Raw genomic sequence first — 20,213 nt, forward strand, 5'->3', positions numbered from 1 at the left:
GTTTAACTATCACTAAGCAGGCTACCTAGTGGTCTAACTTCTGGAACAAAACCACAGTGTCTCCCCTATTGGGAAATACACTAACTAGTTTCTAGTATCTGGGACAGGGCCAAAATGTCTGACTGTTAGATCAAACTACTTCAGATGTTTGGGTTTCGTCACAAATGCCAGTGTTCTCTATCATTTAGAGCCGGTATGAACTCTGTAGGGCACCTAGTCACATCCAGTGCACTTTATCTTGATTTTATGGTGAGTATTCACTATCTTGCCCCTGAAAACAACATGTAAAAGACTAACTAGTTAGAAATTCTGGAATTTTGAGATAAAATGTCTGACAATGATTAAGAACACTAAGTAGTGCTGAATTCTAGTGTTTTGAACAGAACCAAATAGTTGTTGTTTTTTTTATTGAATATTAGTATTTGGGACAGTCAGAATGGCTGAATATTCAGGAAGAGCACCAAATACTGCTGAATTCTAGCATTTGGGACAGAACCAAATAGTGTTTAGTGACTTTTAGTGTTTGGGACAGAGCCAAAATGGCTGACTATTCAGGACAAACACTACGTAGTGCTGAATTCTAGCATTTGGGACAGAACCAAATACTTTTTACCGAATTCTAGTGTTTGGGGCAGAGCCAAAATGTCTGGTTATTAGCAAAAACACTATGTAGTGCTGGATTCTAGCATTTGGGACAGAACCAAATAGTTTTTGCTGAATTCTAGTGTTTGGGGCAGAGCCAAAATGTCTGGTTATTAGCAAAAACACTATGTAGTGCTGGATTCTAGCATTTGGGACAGAACCAAATAGTTTTTGCTGAATTCCTGAATTTTGCTGAATTAATTAATAATATCAATTAATAATAATTGGGACAAAGTCAAAATGGCTGACTATTTAGGAAGAGTCCTAAGTAGTGCTGAATTCTAGTGTTTGGGACAGAACCAAATAGTTTTTACTGACCTTTAGTGTTTGGGACAGAGCCAAAATGTCTGACTATTCAGGAGGTGCACTAAATACTGCTAAATTCTAGCATTTGGGATAGAACCAAATATTTTTACTGAATTCCAGTGTTTGGGGCAGAGCCAAAATGTCTGGTTATTAGCAAGAACACTAAGTACTGCTGGATTCTAGCATTTGGGACAGAATCAAATAGTTATTTACTGACTTTTAATGTTTGGGAAAGAGCCAAAATGGCTGACTATTCAGGAAGATCACTACGTACTGTTGAATTCTAGTGTTTGGAACAGAAAAACTGTTCTGTCAGTTTTTATCACTCTCTTAGCCTTTGCTTGAACTTGGAGATGTTCTGTTCCCTATCTAGGGCACTAAAGTGTGTGTGTGTGTGTGTGTGTGTGTTCTTTTACATTGAACATTGAAGCTTTTCCGCTGAAGCAGAATAACCTCAGGATCATCGCACGTTGTCTTTCTCCACATTCCTTGTAAGTGTGTACTTCACCACTTTGTCGCTGGTCCGTTCCCCTGGCTGATTCTCACCAACTGTAAATATTTATAAGACCTTTTAAAGAAAAAAATTAGCAACTTTTTTTCCTCCTCTCTCCAAACGTGCACTGTCTCAATTCACCATCTGCTCTCTTGCACTAAACTCATCTGCACTTCCATTTGTTTACTCTAAGATCCTGGCTGCAGAGAGAGAGAGAGAGAGAGAGAGAGAGAGAGAGAGAGAGAGAGAGCATGCTGGGTGGAAATTCAGGTTGTTGGAGATGATCTCAGAGTTAGTTCCCTTTAGAGAAAGTTCCCTTCTCCAGCAACAAACCCTTCACTCGTTTCCTAAACACAAAATCAAGTGCCCTTTCAGCACTAAACAGCAGAGTACCTTTCATACACACCACACTCTATAGGGTTTAGCCTCCGATCTAATAAAAGGGGAAACAAATATTATAAATTGGATATAAAGTGCAAGGCAACCTACAAAGTGCACTAGGAACCACTAGTCGCCTCAGAGGGTTCAAAAGACATAATACTAATTAATGGTAAGTTCTGCCATTTGGGACAGAGCCGGAAAGTCTAACTATTAGCTAGCACACCATGTAGATCTTGGTGAGTTCTGGCGTTTGGGACGGAGCACAAATATCTGCCTCTTGATGTTTTGACCGTGAGCCAGAGCAAACAGAACCTCAGATAAAACGGACACTTAAAAAAAAGAGCACATACTTGACTGGAGGATTGAAACACGTCCAGTTCTGCTCAGGCTGTACAAACCCTGGACGTCTCCAAAATACACACAGATGTGTTTTACGAAATACACTCTAACCACTGTTTTATGACCTTCTCTCCACCAAACACCCAAAACTTCAGGCTGTATCTCAATTCCCTAAAGACACCAGCACTAACAGGGTCACAGGCCGGTGTGGAATGCCACACAGCTCCACTTATTGTTTCAGCCGCTTATTTTAGCTTCGTGGTCAGTTTATTTTTACAGAGGGGTTAAAAAAAAAGAAAAAGAGGGGGGGCAGGAAGGGAAGGGCAGTGTTTGCCCTTAGGGGACTATATTTGGGCAGTGACCCTTTATCTTGTTCACTTGACGGCTAGTCAGTGAGCATGAAGGCGTCCGTTTATCTCCCTCCAATAACAACGCGGCGTAAAGCTTTGTAGTGCAGGACTGGGGGGAAAACCCCCAGCGTTGTCTCTCTCTCTCACACACACACACTGTGTAGTTCCCCTTAACTGTGTCCCAAATGACACACACACACTTACACTTTTTTTTTTTACACACTATTAACTTCTAAGTGACTTTAATTCAATCACCGTTCACTAGAACACGAGCGCTAGCATTTAGAACAGAGCCAAAATGTTCTCTTCTCAGACCAGATAACTAGTTAGCATGTTAGATGGAATTAAAATGGTGGATGCTTTAACAAGAACACTTTGACAAAGCTAAAAAAAAATCAGAAGGTTACTATCTAGACATTTCTCTTATTTGGGACGGAAGCAGAGCGGTTAACGTTCTAGCAGAAACTGAAAGATTATCCTGATCTTTCTTCTGTTTTAGGCAAAACCCAAATGGCCGACATTCCAGAAAGAATAAGAGTTAATCATGTTTTCTAGCTTTAGGAACTAGTCATGAACTCTGAACATTCGGGATGAAACCAACATGGTGGCAGGAACATTAAAGAGTTCTTGAGAATTCATCCGTTTGGGTTGAAATCGAAAAAAAAGCTACACTGACTAGCTCCTCATTTAGGACAGAGCCAAAGATCCTTCTGAAAACAGCTAACTAGATCCAACGTTGCCGAAATTAGAGATAATTCTGTATAGAACAAGTAGCAAGACTGATGAACACTAGAGAGTTTTGATTTCCAAGCTGCTTTAGGAACACTGACTAGACCCAAGCTTGGGATGGAACCAAAATGGCAGCTGTTTGGGGTGGAGCCAACAAAAATTTTGCTAACTAGACTTTAGCATTCTGGATGGAACCAAAATGGCAGCCGTTTGGGATAGAGCCCAAAAAAATTTTGCTAACTAGACTTTAACCTTTGGGCAGGAACCAAAATGGCTGACACGGTAGAAGCTACACACTAACTACACCCAAGCTTGAGCATTTGGGATGGAACAAAATGGCTGAAAGAGTAAGGAGGTCTTCAGAATTCTAGTGTTTGGAAAGGAGCCAAAAAAATGGCTAGTGAATTTAGCGTTTGGGACAGAACCAAATCTCCAGAATTTTAAGTAGAAAAACAAAATGGCGGCTGGACTGGTGGAAAATATTCCCACAGAACTGGACCATGACCATGGTGCTTTTTTTTTTTTTTTGGCAGACGTTAGATCAGATTCTGTATATTTTATTAGATACTTAGAAAATATGAGGTTATTATAGACATGTAACTTTATAAAGAATTTATAACCCTTTGAATTCAGTAGAAGATGGTTGCCATGGTTACTGAAGGAGTGTGTGTGTGTTAAGTAAGGGACTATTAATCAGTGGAAAACAGATTATATCACTAAAGGAATGGGGGGGGGGTTAAGAGAGATGACTAAAATTGGAAGAAGTGGAATAAAGAGGACAAGTGTGTGTGTGTGTGTGTTCATGAAAACAGGAAACTCTGAACATGCGTTTCTCTAATTGGGAGAAAGCAGTGGACTGGAAACAATCAGAGTCACTCAGTGACACACACACACACACACACAGAGAGTCCTCAGACAAGGACAAAACACAGCTCAGACAGGGTCAAAATATGAACCTGCACACACACACAGTCTTACTTCAGACAAGGACAAAACACACACACAGTCTTACTTCAGACAAGGACAAAACACACACACAGTCTTACTTCAGACAAGGACAAAACATATACACACACACACATCTCAGAATATGAACCTGCACACACACAGTCTTAATTCAGACAAGGACAAAACACACACACAGTCTTACTTCAGACAAGGACAAAACATACACACACACACATCTCAGAATATGAACCTGCACACACACACACACACACACACACAGTCTTAATTCAGAAAAGGACAAAACCCACACACAGTCTTACTTCAGACAAGGACAAAACATATACACACACACATCTCAGAATATGAACCTGCACACACACACACACAGTCTTAATTCAGACAAGGACAAAACACACACACAGTCTTACTTCAGACAAGGACAAAACATATACACACACACATCTCAGAATATGAACCTGCACACACACACACACACAGTCTTAATTCAGACAGAGACACTCAGTCCTCAGACAAGGACAACACACATCTCTGCCAGGGTCAGAATATGAACCTATACACACACACAGTCTTACAGAAAGGGACACAGAACACACAGAGTCACTGTGTCAGACAACAAGGTCAGAAAAAAGTAGACAGGGTCAGAACACACTCACACACACACAACTAGACGGGACAAGAACACACAGAATACCGATATATAGTCTGACCACACACACACACACACTTACTTCCGACAGGGGGACACACACACATGCACTGTGTTAGACAACAGGGTCAGAATACACACACACACAGTCTTGCAGAGAGGGACACGGAACACACACACATGCAGACAGGGACACTGAACACACAACCAGACAGGAGGAGAACACAGACACCACCAAAACTATAGTCAGACCACACACACACACAATTCAGACAGGGACACAGAACACACACACACACAAGACTAGACGAGGCAATAGTGCAATAGTACAGGGACAAAGACACCAACAAACACTCAGGTCTCAGGGAAGGGACACACACACACACCGAGCCAAGCAGACTTTCTTGACAGAAAGGTGAGAAAGGTTCAAAGTCTGTTTGTTCCACATGACGGTTTGAACACAGAGGGAGAATTCAGATAGAGTGTGTGTGTGTGTGTGTGTGCGCGTGTGTGTGTACACACACTGATGTTATACCTCTTGCTACATCAACATTCTAGATTTTGCCCCAATTCATCCACACACACACACACACACACACAAACGTCTGTTCTTACTTTCTTCTTTCTGATGGCTCTGTGGTCAGTTTGCACCCCTTCTGATTCCAGGAAGAGCTTCACACAAACACACACACACACACAAAAGAAGCGATTCTTTCTCTGGAGCTGCAGGTCACCTAAAGTTCACCAGCTATTATTTTTAGCAGGAGGGAAAGAGATCCAGACCGAACAGCCATGAAAACCCTGTGTCACACACACACACACACACACACCAGAAAGCACAAGACAACATTACCAGAATATCATTTTATTATAAATATCACACAAGCAAGGACGACAGGATCTCTGACTCTCTCACACACACACACACACACACACACACACACACACACACACACTCTGTTCAGGTGAGTTTTCTTTCTTCTGTAACACAGGTGTGTTTTCTCAGAAATGCTCCCGGTTACTGCGAGTCTCTCGGAGCTCCGTCAGTGATGTCATCACTTCCTCCAGTGACCTCTGCCCCAGCTGTTTCCCTCCTCTCGTCCTCACGCTGACTGTCCCGCTCTGTCGCTCCTTCTCTCCTATCACTGTGAGTGAGAGAGTGAGAGGGAATGAGGGAATGAGAGACAGAGGGAGGGAGGGAGAGAGAGAGAGAGAGAGAAAGAAAAAGAAAGAGGGAGAGAGAGAGAGAGAGAGAAAGAGAGAGAGAAAGAAAAAGAAAGAGGGAGAGAAAGAGGGAGGAGAGAATTAAAGAGAGGGGGAGAAAGACAGACGGAAAGAAGGAGAGAAAGAAAGTGTGAGAGAGAGGGGTAACAGCAGGGGGGCGAGAAAGAAAGAGAAAGATGGAGGGAGAGAGAGAGAGAGAGAGAGAGAGAGAGAGAGAGAAAGAAAGAAAGAAAGAAAGGGGGGAGAGTGGGGAGAGAAAGAATGGGGGGGCAGAAAGAGGGAGAGAATGAAAGTGAGAGAGAGGGAGAGAGAGAAAGGGGGAGTGGGGAGAGAAAGAAAGAGAGAGGGGAAAAGAGAGAGGGAGGGAGAGAGCGATAGAGAGAGAAGGAGAGAAAGAAAGATAGATGGAGAGAAATAGAGAGAGTGAGCTAATGTACAGCCTTTTTTGCAATAACACAAGGCAACCAATCATCTGGCAGAAATGAAGCCCGGCAACCAATCACCCATCATCAATAACCCCTGGTAACCAATCACACATCATCAGTAACCCCCAGCAACCAATCACACACCAGCAATGAACCAATCACACATCATCAGTAACCCCCAGCAACCAATCACACATCATCAGTAACCCCCAGCAACCAATCACACACCAGCAATGAACCAATCACACATCATCAGTAACCCCCAGCAACCAATCACACATCATCAGTAACCCCCAGCAACCAATCACACATCATCAGTAACCCCCAGCAACCAAATCACACATCATCAGTAACCCCCGGCAACCAAATCACACATCATCAGTAACCCCCGGCAACCAATCACACATCATCAGTAACCCCCAGCAACCAATCACACATCATCAGTAACCCCCAGCAACCAAATCACACATCATCAGTAACCCCCAGCAACCAAATCACACATCATCAGTAACCCCCGGCAACCAAATCACACATCATCAGTAACCCCCGGCAACCAAATCACACATCATCAGTAACCCCCGGCAACCAAATCACACATCATCAGTAACCCCCGGCAACCAATCACACATCATCAGTAACCCCCGGCAACCAATCACACATCATCAGTAACCCCCGGCAACCAATCACACATCATCAGTAACCCCCGGCAACCAATCACACATCATTAGTAACCCCCGGCAACCAATTACACACCAGCAATGAACCAATCACGCACCATCAGTAACCCCCGGCAACCAATCACACACCATCAGTAACCCCCAGCAACCAATCACACATCATCAGTAACCCCCAGCAACCAATCACACACTAGCATTGAAGCTCAGTAACTAATCACAAGCTAAGTTTGTTACATCAACCAGTGTGTGTTTGTGTGTGTGTGTGTCTTACCAAATATATAGTTATACTGGGAAAGCTGTGCTAAGCGAATCTTCTTATTTAAGGTGGAACCATGGTCATCGTCAAGGTCAGCCATAAATCCTGCCTCCTTTAATCTCCGGACCACCTTAAATTTACCAGAGGAACCTCAGATGATCAGTTCAATTTAATCTGTATTTAAACTTCTAGATCAGTTCTAATAATTTACTCACATCCCGGGCAAACTGCTCTCTGTCATCCCCTACTGGCAAAACCATCACCTGCACTGGGGACAGCCAGAACGGCCTGAGAGAGAGAGAGAGAGAGAGAGGACGCCACTGATGTCTTCGGCTTTCAGCCAATCACAACATGCCATAACGAACTGGGTAAATATAATTTCTCTAAATATTTCTCACCACTTGCCGCCAAAGTTCTCAGCCAGAATGGCAATCATTCTCTCCAGTGAGCCCAAAACCGCACGATGCACCATCACGGGTCTGTGAGTCTGTCCATCCGCTCTGAGGGGGAATAATAAAGAATAATAAAGAAAAAGTTTCTCTCTCTCTGTGTGTGTGTGTCTGTGTCTGTGTGTACATACCCTACATATTCCAGGTCAAATCTGATTGGAAGCTGGAAGTCCAGCTGGATGGTGGCACACTGGTGCTGTCGGCCAATCGCATCTCGGATCTGTATATCGATCTTAACACACACACACACAAACACACGTAACACAAACGAGAGAGAGAGAGAGGGAGAGAGAGAGAGAGTAAAAAGTCTGGGGACAACTCAGTGACACTGTTTGTAGTCAGGGTTGGTGTGTGTGTGTGTGTGTAATCATTACGAGATTATAGATGACACTGTGTTCTGGAATGTTTTCCTCAAGGCTACACACACACACACACACACACACAGCATGCAACATTGTCTTCTTATTTAATCTCCAAGGCTGAGTGAGGCCATCTTGGCTGAACGTATGATTGAAACCGTGTGTGTGTGTGTGTGTGTGTCTGTGGCACCTTTGGACCGTAAAAAGCACCGTCGCCCGGATTGAGCTCCCAGTGCTCTCCAAACAACTGCAGACTCTTCTCTAACTGCTACTCCAACAGAGAGAGAGAGAGGGAGAGAGGGAGGGAGGGAGAGAGGGAGGGAGGGCGGGAGGGAGGGAGGGAGAGAGGGAGGGAGAGAGGGAGGGAGGGAGGGAGGGAGGGAGGGGGAAGAGGGGAGGGGGGGGGGAGAGAGGGGGAGAGAGGGAGAGGGGGGGTGAGGGAGGGAGAGAGGGGGAGGGTGGGGGAGAGAGAGAGAGAGATGGAGGGAGGGAGAGAGAGATGGAGGGAGAGGGAGAGAGAGGGAGGGAGAGGGAGAGAGAGGGAGGGAGGGAGAGTGAGAGACGGGAAGAGAGTGAGAGACAGAGAGGGAGAGCCAGAGGGAGAGAGAGACGGAGGGAGAGAGAATGAGAGAGAGAGACAGAGACACAAAAAGAGGGAGGGGGGAGAGAGGGGGGGGAAGAGGGACTGACACAAAAAGAGGGAGGGAGGAGAGGGGGGGGATGAGAGACAGAGGGAGAGAGAGAGAGGGAATGAGAGACAGAGGGAGGGAGAGAGAGAGAGAGAGAGAGAGAGAGAGAGAGAGAGAAAGGGAATGAGAGATAGAGGGAGAGAGGGAGAGGGAATGAGAGACAGAGGGAGAGAGAGAGAGGGAGAGGGAATGAGAGACAGAGGGAGAGAGAGAGGGAATGAGAGACAGAGGGAGAGAGAGAGAGGGAATGAGAGAGAGAGAATTAGAGAGAGAGACATTTGTTCATTTTACAGTCTCTTGTGTGGTTAAGATTTCAGTCATATGTATAATTCGAGGTGTTACCTGTTCTGCGGTGTCCCAGAGGGCGGAGTCTCCCAGAAACTGGGCGGGGCGAGTGGAGAGCAAGCAGTGGAATGTGAAACCGAACACACGATACACGCTCCTCACAAAGTCCAAACACGCCGTCATCTCCTCCTCTAACTGCAGAGACAAAAAGACGTGTCAATACACCGAGCCTGCCTAAGGCCACGCCCACTTGCGTGACTGAGGCTGAAGCCACGCCCTCCACTTCACCGAGCTTGCCTGAGGCCATGCCCATTTAGACTGACTGAGACTAAAGCCACACCCACTTCATTTAGACTGACTGAGACTAAAGCCACACCCACTTCATTTAGACTGACTGAGACTGAAGCCATACCCACTTAATTTAAACTGACAGAGACTGAGCCACACCCACTTCATTTAGACTGACTGAGACTAAAGCCACGCCCACTTCGTTTAGACCGACTGAGACTGTGCCACACCCACTTCATATAGACTGACTAGCCACTCTCTCTCAACTGAGTCTGACACAGAGGCTACACCTCCTTCAGAGACTAAGAGGCCACACCCACTCAACTGAGCTTGACATAGGCCACACCTCCTGACACACAGGCCACGCCCACTCCAGACAGATAATCACAGAAGCCACTGCACCTTAAACTGAGACTGACAGGCTGCGTATTAGAGGCCACACCCCTTTTACTTAAATTAACAGGCACAGAAGATGCAGCCACACCCTTTTGACATGAGAAACATCTAGCTGAGGTCACTTGAGGTCACTAAAGTGTAATTTAATTCTGTTGTTTAGTGACGTGTGACTGTATCACACACTTTCAGACTATATCAGATTAATGTGTGTGTGTGTGTGTTCCATACCTGCTCAGGTGTGCAGAAGATGTGTGCGTCATCCTGACAGAAGCGTCGTACCCTAGTTAGGCCCCCTAGTGCCCCCGAGTGCTCGTTGCGGTGCAGCGCTCCAAAGTCGGCCCATCGGAGGGGCAGCTCACGCCATGACCTCACTCTCTGCTCATACATCACACTGCAGTGGGCGGGGCCACAACACTCATTATCTCATTAACATCAGTTTAAATAGATCAGAGCTCATGAGATGACACAAAAGGTATCAAAATAAATTTAAATAAAAATATATAAAAAAAATAATTCATAACCTTCACTTATGAAATATACTTTTATAAAAATTATGATTTTTTTTCTTAAACTGAGTTTTTTTTCTCATTCTCGTGTCCTCCTCACCAGTGGGCGGGGCAGTTCATGGGCTTGAGGGCGAAGGTGTGAGGCTCGCACGTCACCGTGAACATGTTCTCGCTGTAGTGTTCCCAGTGTCCTGAGCGTTGCCATAACGACGTGCTGTACAGGGTTGGGGTCACAACCTCACTGAAGCCCCGCTGCCTGTACTCGCTCTGACGGAAAGAGGAAAAGACGGACACTGGATTTGGATTTGTTTCGTTTATGTATAAAGTATACTCAATATTCTCGTATACTCATATTTCAATAAAATTTTAATTAGCAAAACATAATAGATGGACAGATTGAATTCAATAAATATTTCTTATTTTAAAAAAAAGGTTAAATATAAATAAAAATTCATTCCAATAATTTTTAAGTGACAGTTTATTGTTCTTATTCTTATTTAAAATAACTAATTTAAATAAATTCTTAATTATAGGTTTTGTGTCTAATAAAACTATATATTATAAATGTTCTTTTAAATATTTATAAACTCCAATATGCAGATAATTATACTAATAATTATAATTAATTATAATAATAATAATTATAATAATAATAATCATTTTGCTCTAGCGCTCTACACTGAGCCATGTTGGAGTGTTACCTTTATAAAATCCGTGAGCGTGTTGTAAATATGAGCTCCTTTAGGTAGGAAGAAGCAGCTTCCTGGACTGACATCGTTAAAGAAGAACAGCTCCTGCTCCTGATTAAAAAACAAAGAGTATTAACCACACACACTCACACACACTCACACACCCTACAGATTTCCTAAAGCTGTGCGTTTTTCCAGACCGAACCTTGCCGATGCGTCGATGGTCGCGTTTCTTTGCCTCCTCCTGCTCGTGCTCCCAACGCTCCCGCTCTCTTGCCCCTGGAAATGAAACTCCCAGAATCCTCTGCACCCCCGTCACGTCGGAATCAGACGACAAAGTCACGGGAGAAACCTGCAGCATCGGAGAGTTCACGGAGAGATGACTTAAATGTGAACAAGGAGGAGTTTAGGACCCTGAGGATTTGGCAGTGGCTCACCTGTAACATCTTAAAGCAGCGCAGGAAGCCTGTGTGAGGGAGAAGTGGACCGGAACTCACACCTACACACACGCCACACCTGCACACACACACACAGTTACAGAAAGACGTTAAAATCTGAATTTTTGCTCAACACTGACACCTAGAGGCCAGATCGCAGCACAGCATCCTCTTTAATCCATAATCTAAATGGATGGCTGTGAATATTTGTGAGTGCAGCTGATGTGAACTCTATACTTAGATAAACACACACAGATTGATGTAAAATAAAGTCAATCAGAGAAAATTTGAGGAGAAAAAACATTACTACTGTCAGATGGGAGAAAGTGGACGGGGCTTCCAGCTTTGTCAGTTAATATGGGGAGTTCTTCTGAAGCAAATAATGACATACTCAATACTTTTTGTCCGTTTAGAGTTACTTTTAACGTTAAGGCTAGGCCTTCATGAGCTGATGTCATGCTACGTGTGTGTGAGAGAGAGACACCTGTACACGCTGACCGTGTCTCCAAGCATCAGCGCCTCCTCGGCACACCGCAGCCTCACCTCGTCGTCCTGCCACAAACATCGCATCACTTCATCAGCGCCACTACAGCTTGCAACAGCTGAAAGGTTAAAGGTCATGACCTGTAGCTGACCTGGAAGAGCTGCTGGAGTTGGTGCGCGCAGAGTTGTGTCGTAGCGATGGGGAGTTTTAACGCCGCCGCCTCCTCACACCTCCGCTCCACCTCGTCTAAACACACCGAGCTGAGACAGACACCACTATTATTATTATTATGCCACTTAAAGTCATGCCATCTACTGACTCATCCCAAGCCCTAACCCTAGATTGATTGATTAAATAAATAATATATATATATATATATATATATATATATATATATATATATATATATATATATATATATATTTATATAATTGAAAAGATAAATAAATAAATAAATAAATAATTATTATGCAATACATAAAAAAAACTGTCAAGTTTTTAAAAACAGTTAATTAAAAATTATGATAAAATGATAAACTAATTTTATAATATAATATACTACAAAAAAGATATTTAAATATAAAAATAAATAAAAACTGAACATGTTTACTAAAATATGAAATTATATTCATTATATAATGTAACAAAAACATTGAAATCAGAATTTAATGAAAACAAACAAAAACAGAAAAGAAGAATTTAGAAGGTATTAGGAGACAGTACTGTGTGTGTGTGTGTGTGTGTGTGTGTGTGTGTGTGTACCTGTGGTCCAGTCTGTAGTCACAGTAGAGTCCGGTGTCTGAGACGCCTTCACGACACACCTGAGCACCAAGCTGTGTTTCCATCACACTTGCTAACACACACGCACCTGTCCTCCACACCACCTACACACACACACACACACACACACACACAGTGTGTAATATGTCAGGGATTTATCTTAAGAACCACTCTCTCTCTCTCTCTCTCTCTCTCTCTCTCTCTCTCTCTCTCTCTATCTCTCTCACACACACACACACACACACCTGTCTTCCCTCCAAGGAGTCGTAGCCGAGCAGCTGCAGCTCACAGTCGACCTCTAGAGGGCGAGATAACTCCCACAATGCACCACTCACTCTGCTCACCACGGCTCCTCTAACCCTGCAAAACCGGTGAGATTTAAGCCCCGCCCCCTTTTGACTCACTGTCAGTAAATAAAACCTGTGTGTGTGTGGACGCACCGTGTGTCCTGCGCGATCTGTAACGGGGTCGTGACCCCTGAAACTCCTTTCACCATTCGCCCATCAGCCAATCGGACGCTCAGCTCTCGCCCAGGCTCCGCCCCTTTCAGGTCTGGTCTTTTCGAGAAGGCCTCAAAGAGTCGCAGTCGCTCTGACTGACTGGCTGAAGGCTGAAGCTGCAACACACACACACACACACAATCAAATAGATGCTACAACACAACATTTAACACAAACAATGATGCTGTAAAAACATTGCTGCTTTAAATCACTCAAACCCACAACACACACACAGCTGTGTCTTACAAAAACACACTCTGGGCTGTGTCGCAATTCACAAAAACACACAAGCCTTAGAAGGGCTCAAGGTAAGCACTTTAGGACTAGGAGTTGGGCAGAAGCCCTGAATCTTCTCTACTCATTTCCCCCTCAAACTCTGTAAAGCACTCTGTGTGTGTGTGAGGACCAGGAAGCGTTAATATAATTTATTTCACTCTGAAACACAGCATGATCCGGTGTGTTGTTCCTCTTGTGTCACAGCAACATTTACAGACTGCAGCTTTAATGCATTTATATGGAAGACCTTTCTGACCAATCAGAATCCAGAAGTCAGAAAGTGACCCTGTGTGTAAGGTGTGTATTTGTCAGACAGACGTTTGTTGCTCTCTTCATTAATCCAGGAGGAGGAATGAGCGAGTGTGTGTGTGTGTGTTTCAGGAGGTTAGGGAACGAGTCAGAGTGTTTGTACAGATGCGGCGCTCTGGCCTCGTTCTCCGGACGGTCATGTGACCAACAGGGTGTCACCACGGTAACGCTAGGATTCGAACACGCTTTGATCTCACTCACACCGACTGCTCAGCTCTTTAACACACATGAGGGGAAACATTAATATAATCTGTATCACTCCTGTGTGCAAAGGTTTGTACACCCCAATGGGTTTTTTTTGGGTCGGAAGGATGCAAAAGACCTGGCTAGAGATCCAAGTGCTAGGAGAACAATCAATCAAGGAACAAACAAACAAACAAACAAACAAACAAATAAATAAATATCAGCAAAATAATGATTTTCAAAAAAAAAAAAAAAAAAGTTTTGTTCTTTGAAGAAAAATAATTCAAGAAATACAAACAATGTAAAACCAAACCAACAAAAATTTGTGGGAAAGAAAAATGAGAAAACTAAAAATAGATAGATAGATAGATAGATAGATAGATAGATAGATAGATAGATAGATAGATAGATATTTAATCAATGTATTAATTAATAATAAAATATCACTAAAATGATGTTTTTGTTGTTTTAAAAAAAAGAATTTTGTACGTAAAAGAAAAATAATTCAAGAAATACAAATGATGTAAAACCAAAGCAACAAAAAAAAAATTGTGGGGAAGAAAAACTACATAAAACTAAATACATAAATGAATAGCTAGATAAATAAAAAATAAAAATAAAAAAATAAATAGCCAGATAAATAAATATATTAATTAATGATAAAATATCACCAAAATTATTATTATATGAGAAGAACCGAGAAGATCGTCCAAAAAGCCAACTTGAGGACGATAGAAACGCTGGACACCGCTCCACCACACAGTGTTATATTCTGTCGCTCTAACTGCATTTCTTTGACCCAAGGGTGCACAAGCAAGTCATTTCTGATCCTCTGTGGACTTCCTTTCGATAAAGGCATGCACAGTGAAGTGTTTCCTGCTCCATCACACACACAAACATACACACTTTATCCTCAGTTGTTGTGTGTGTGTGTGTGTGTTTATGCACCGAGGAATTAAACCATCTCGACTCCACTGGCGCAAGAACGTGAAAAAAGTCTGCCAAGATGAGGAAGAGGAGTACACCTGAGTTTTATTCATCATACATAGCTTTAGATGTGTTCTCACACTCTCTCACACACACAGCTGTATCCCCACTGACCCTAACATCTGCATCACTTCAGTCTATCACTAAAACACAGGATTTAAGAGATGCTTCTTTCTTTCTTTTTTGGTGTCAAGATGAACACTGAGGAATCTCCTAAGTCCTTCCACCTGCGCACGTGCTGCTTCCTGTTCATGTTTACATCATGCAGGATGCCCCTGTTTAGCTGATCAAGCTCAATCATTTTTCCAGATCCACCCACAAACAATTAGCTGACCGTAATCTACTCGCTTCAAACTCGGAAGTGAGAGATGGAAAAGAAAAACATATCTATATATAAAAATCTAAGGTTTGAAAGATAACCTTGCTGTAGCCTCTGTGGCTCCTCAACGCCGACCCCAGGGTCTCGTGGCACAGAGCTCGCCGCAAATACAACGCCACTAGCATTTTATTTTTAAAAGATTCACAAGCTCAGAGTTGTACAAAACAAAAATTCCACCATTTTTTTTAATCCCACAACGTCGTTCCCTGTCGTCCTCTGTGCGCCGCCATGTTACCGGAATAAACCACGAAGGAGGCAGATGATTGGTCGGATCTTTGCCAGGGGCTTGACCAATCAGAAGGCGCGACAAACTGCGTGAGCGCATTCGAATGCGTCAACCGTGCACACACAATGCGCATAAAGTAGCTCCACTAGCTTTAAAAAAAATAAAAAATAATTTTTTTTTTTAAATCCTCCTCCTCCTCCTGAGGTAATTTCTGCGTGCTAAAGCTAATTTACCACACTCTTTGCACTGTAAGGAAAGACACGACGCCGTTCTCATCCACCTATGCCCAAAATGCATCACTGTTGGATGAATAAGTGCACTAATATAGGATTTAAAGATGGAATAATTCCTACTTTAGGTAGTGATCTGTTACCATCTTCAGTATGGAGCTTCTTGGATCACAAATGATAACTGGGCAGCATTTTAACAGTGTTCAGTACAACTTAATGACCGTAATTAAATGAACGCCATAAACAGCTATTTATATTCATTCTCATGAAAACCAAAATCAATAGAATGGCTTTTAAAATTCCACCGAAATACTAAACGAGTATGTTTTCGCCTGGAAAGGCGGTTAGAATGGCCCAAGTCCATCTTTTTAACACCACAGTCTTGTCTAATACACGTTTATCATGGATAGAGGAGATTACGGGGACGGAAATGAGAACGTTCTGGAATCGGGACCTCTTACATCCATGGTGCAACTGAGTCCTGTTGTAAAGCGATACGTCTAAATAATCAGCCATGTGCACCGTTCGGTTCTGGAGTAATCGAAACAGCGGAAGGGAAGTGGACACTTGCGTGATTTGGAAAAGATCTCAACCTACATTTCAATCCTGTGTAGAAGATGATGCTCTCTTAAAAAACCGGTTCTATTTACTGAAAGGTTTCTTTTTGGCTAGTTAGAGCTCCTTAGTTTCTGAAATGTCACAATGTGCTGGACTGACGGTTCTCCAGGACCAGGGTGGGGAACCTGTGCCACCATAGGTGACAAATTAACCCTTAGGGTAACGGTTTTAAGTCCAGATAAATGACCTTTCCTTTTTTCTTTTTTTAAAAAACGCGTGTACCAAAGAAAGGATTGATTAAAACGATAACAAATGTTAGTCCTGATTTAAAACCTGAACAGTGGTCAGCAGTGTGGAAAGGTGTTTCATATATTTATACTGAGAGCAGTCAGTGTTGTGCGTCTCGTACAGATCTGTATAATGAGAAACAAAACAAGAAGTAAATAAATAAATAAAAAAATAGGAACTCATTAGCTGGTGGGATGGAGTGTGTGTGTGTGTGTGTGTGTGTGAGAGTGAATGCAAATGCAAATCATTTGTCAAGTCTTGGATTCGGGTTAAAAAGATCAATTTTACATGGTATGTAATCTTGCCCCAAAATAAAATGAACAAACAAACAAACAAACAAACAAAAAAGGAGCAGTGTGTGTGAAGAAGCTAACAGCTAACTTGCATGTTTAGCAATAATGGCCGTCTCCCAAACATCAGCACTTCATAAAAATAGCTCTCAGTAATGTACTGATGTTAAATGTTAAATCCTGACAGATGACACGGAGATGCTAACACCACGATGCTGTACGTTACAGCTAGTCAGAGATATGGAATATAATCTGTTACCACAGTATTTCTCATCTAGCCAGCTGCTAAAACAGCTAGCAGTAAAGACTGGCTAGTTACCAGCCTCCTAAAATGCTAATTTACCTCTAATAAGACAAACTGAGGTAACAGAGATGCTAAACATGTGACTGCTAGCTCTGTGATACAAGAGAACATTAACTAGCTAGCTTGTTTATTAGTTACAGGTCAACGCATGACTAACAAAACATGTGACTGCTAGCTCTGTGGTAGAGAGAGAATAACAAACTAGCTAGTTTGCATACTAGGCACCTCAGAATGTTATCATCAGTAAATAAGCTTTGCTCAAGGCTAAAAGATACAGGGATGCTAAACTCATGGCTTTGGTTAATATATGCAATTAGCTTTCTTTAAGAAGTAGTACATTTAGCTACAGAGGACACAGGGATAAAGTGCAAGCACTAGCACTAGTCTGAGAACATAGCTAATATGAAGTCTAGCATTTGGGACACAGCCATTTTGCCTGAACCCTTAGCATGTGGTCATACTGGTCAGAGAGAGAGAGAGAGAGAGAGTTGTGTATGCATTCAGGACAAAAGAAGACACCGTATATCACCACCACCACGTTCCTTAAACTTTCACATGTTAGGAACCAAAATGAAGAAAGAAAGAAAAAATAATAATAATAAATCACATGACTACTTGTACAAGCAGTATTAGCAATATTTACATTCATCACAGTTTTTCTCTCAGTGTGGGTGGAGCCCAGGAACAGGACATTCCTCCAAAACACTCGATCCTCAAATCTGAAGTGTTTTATACATATCTAATGTAAAAATCTAATCTGAACTCTTCCTTTTTTTTTAAATATATATATTTAGCAATGGTTGGCTTGTTTATATACACACAAAAACAAAGATTTTGACTCGTGTTTCAATACCGTTTCCTTTAGCACGCCCTCGACCACTTTAAACTGCAAAACGGTCACAAAACGTTTTCATTTCCTTACTAGCTGGCATGCTAAGTGGCTAGCAAAGTAAAGTAGGATGACGGAGGAATAAAAATTTATTTTATTTTATCCTGCTGGCATTGTGACTAGCCAGCAGACTAAAGCAACATTCTAACTAAAGATTCCTCACAACCCAGGTAGTAACTAGCTTGCTCAGCTAGCAACATGTGGCTTTTTTATCAACTAGCTGGCAGTCAGCGACTAGCAGATCGAAGGCAACGTTCTAGCTAGCAAAATAGAACCATACACGAAAGTGGAGAAATTGTGCTAGCTAGTTGTTTTCGTCTCTCTTTGCTAACCAGTTATTACTACCTGAAAGGGTCAATATCATGCTAACTAGCTGGAAGATTAACATTCCAGCTAGCTTGCATGTATAAATAAATTTCTCATATTTCATGTATACTAAATCAGCTGAGTGTAAAAAACAGACTGCAGCAATGCCTTCTGGGTAGTGACAAATTCCTTAGCGAAGCAAATTCACTCAAACTGATAAAGTAACAATGTGAGGAAAAGGAAACTTGTCAACAGGAAGTGGGCTAGGATGCATCAGAAACGGTATTCGAAAGCGATTTTGGGCTCGAAGATTTTGAACATTACGAACTCTTGAAATGCAAACAAAAAACAGACAAAAATACAAAGTGAGTGCATCTCATCAGATTCCGAGGAAAGGGCGTCCACCTTTAACCAGCTATGTGCACGATTTTGACATTTCAATTTTAATTACTTAACGAGTGCTGAGATTCAAATGAAAAGGTTTAAGTGTCAGAGCAAAGTGGGCGGAGCCTACGTATGGGTTTAGACCATAGTCTTGCATTGTTATTGCTCTGACAAAGGGGTGGAGCCTAAATATGCATATACACATTGATATTTAAAAAAAAGAGGGCGGGCTCAAATGCGCAAATTAGATATAGTCTGTAATGGTCAAGTGCTTTTTTTTTCCTTTGTAAATCGCACACATAGCTTGCTTGTGTACAGCTTCAGAAACAGCTACTTATTATAAATCAAACAAATTTACACAACTGGTATTCACATTTTTCTTCAAAAGGAAAAAGAACAACAAAAAAAAAAAACCACACCAAAAAGCAAAACATCATAATCATAAAGATAAAGATAAAGAACTGTAAGCCCCTGACCATTCTTGTTTCTCAACGCAGGGCTTTTATTAATATTAATACACGCAAAAACTAAAAAAAAGAAGAAAAAAAAAGAAAAAAAGAAATGAACCAAAGTCTCAAAAGACAGGAAGTAGAAAGAAGGAAGCAGTAAGATTGACTTGTGTGGTGTTTTGTTTTTGCTGCTAGATTAATGCTGCTTTCATTCCAAGTTGAAACATGAGATTGTTTATCCTAGCTGTAAAGCAACGATAAGCCTGCGTTCACGTTAGCGAGTGACAAAGCCCCACCCAAAAATTCTCTACTCTCGAATATCTGCTTGCGTTTCGTCTCGATTGCGAAAGAATAAAATGGTTTTCGGCAAAAGTCACGTACAAGTTACATAGTAGATTTGGATATGCCACGCCCACAAACCTACAGCGAGTTGTCGAGTTTTAGTGTGAACGCAGGTTTAATCTGGATTTTTTGATATAAGATTGAAGCAGAGGATAAAGGTGTGTTTATAGAAAGAGAGAGAGAGCAGGAATGCAGAAGCCACACAGGAAGGAGAGAAAGCTTCTATTTACATTCTTAGGTACATACCTAGATCATTCAAAAATAATCTGGTTGTACGTATTCACACACACACACACACACACACACAAAGATAAGTGGAAATGATCAGAATAACCACCTTTTCCTCTCTCTGTTCATCTTCCTTTCCTTTTTCTCCCAGTTCATCCCACCATCTTGTCTAAAGTGACTGGCTTTAAAGAAAAACCAAGCTGAGGGGGGCGGGGCTTAGGTACGCATTTGTTTAGGCTGCCAGCATGTGACCTTCAACTTTACTAGCAAGGGAGCAGGGCCTAAG

The 20,213-nt window shown here is 42.3% G+C and overlaps 1 protein-coding gene across 2 annotated transcripts; it reads right to left on the reverse strand.

Moving 5' to 3' along the window:
• Positions 1–5,715: 5,715 nt before the first annotated feature.
• Positions 5,716–20,177, reverse strand: tars2 (threonyl-tRNA synthetase 2, mitochondrial). Of its 2 annotated transcripts, none has more exons than XM_058393104.1 (18): positions 20,037–20,177; positions 13,240–13,415; positions 13,045–13,159; positions 12,782–12,903; positions 12,171–12,279; positions 12,020–12,087; positions 11,536–11,614; positions 11,304–11,450; positions 11,111–11,209; positions 10,510–10,676; positions 10,132–10,294; positions 9,277–9,414; positions 8,436–8,513; positions 8,018–8,118; positions 7,836–7,937; positions 7,653–7,725; positions 7,453–7,567; positions 5,716–6,000 (listed from the first exon to the last, which is right to left on the reverse strand). In XM_058393104.1, the coding sequence occupies exons 2-18, from the start codon at positions 13,293–13,295 to the stop codon at positions 5,858–5,860; spliced, it is 1,875 nt and encodes a 624-aa protein (XP_058249087.1). In that variant the 5' UTR covers positions 13,296–13,415; positions 20,037–20,177; the 3' UTR covers positions 5,716–5,857. The 2 variants fall into 2 exon arrangements, with proteins under 2 accessions (XP_058249087.1, XP_058249079.1); XM_058393096.1 differs by lacking the exon at positions 20,037–20,177 and adding an exon at positions 15,475–15,689.
• Between the last annotated feature and the right edge of the window lie 36 nt (positions 20,178–20,213).

The sequence above is a fragment of the Hemibagrus wyckioides genome, linkage group LG01, assembly GCF_019097595.1.
Source record: "Hemibagrus wyckioides isolate EC202008001 linkage group LG01, SWU_Hwy_1.0, whole genome shotgun sequence".
NCBI classification, from domain to species: domain Eukaryota; kingdom Metazoa; phylum Chordata; class Actinopteri; order Siluriformes; family Bagridae; genus Hemibagrus; species Hemibagrus wyckioides.

What these genes read in the sequence shown, in the direction of transcription:
- tars2 (XM_058393096.1), bottom strand. Translation starts at nt 15,558, where the DNA reads ATGCTAGTGGCGTTGTATTTGCGGCGAGCTCTGTGCCACGAGACCCTG. An exon ending in GCTGCTTTAAGATGTTACAG is followed by an intron (nt 11,451 to 11,535) that starts GTGAGCCACTGC and finishes CCGATGCTGCAG; the next exon opens with GTTTCTCCCGTGACTTTGTC. An exon ending in GAGAGCAGTTTGCCCGGGAT is followed by an intron (nt 7,568 to 7,652) that starts GTGAGTAAATTA and finishes GGTAAATTTAAG; the next exon opens with GTGGTCCGGAGATTAAAGGA.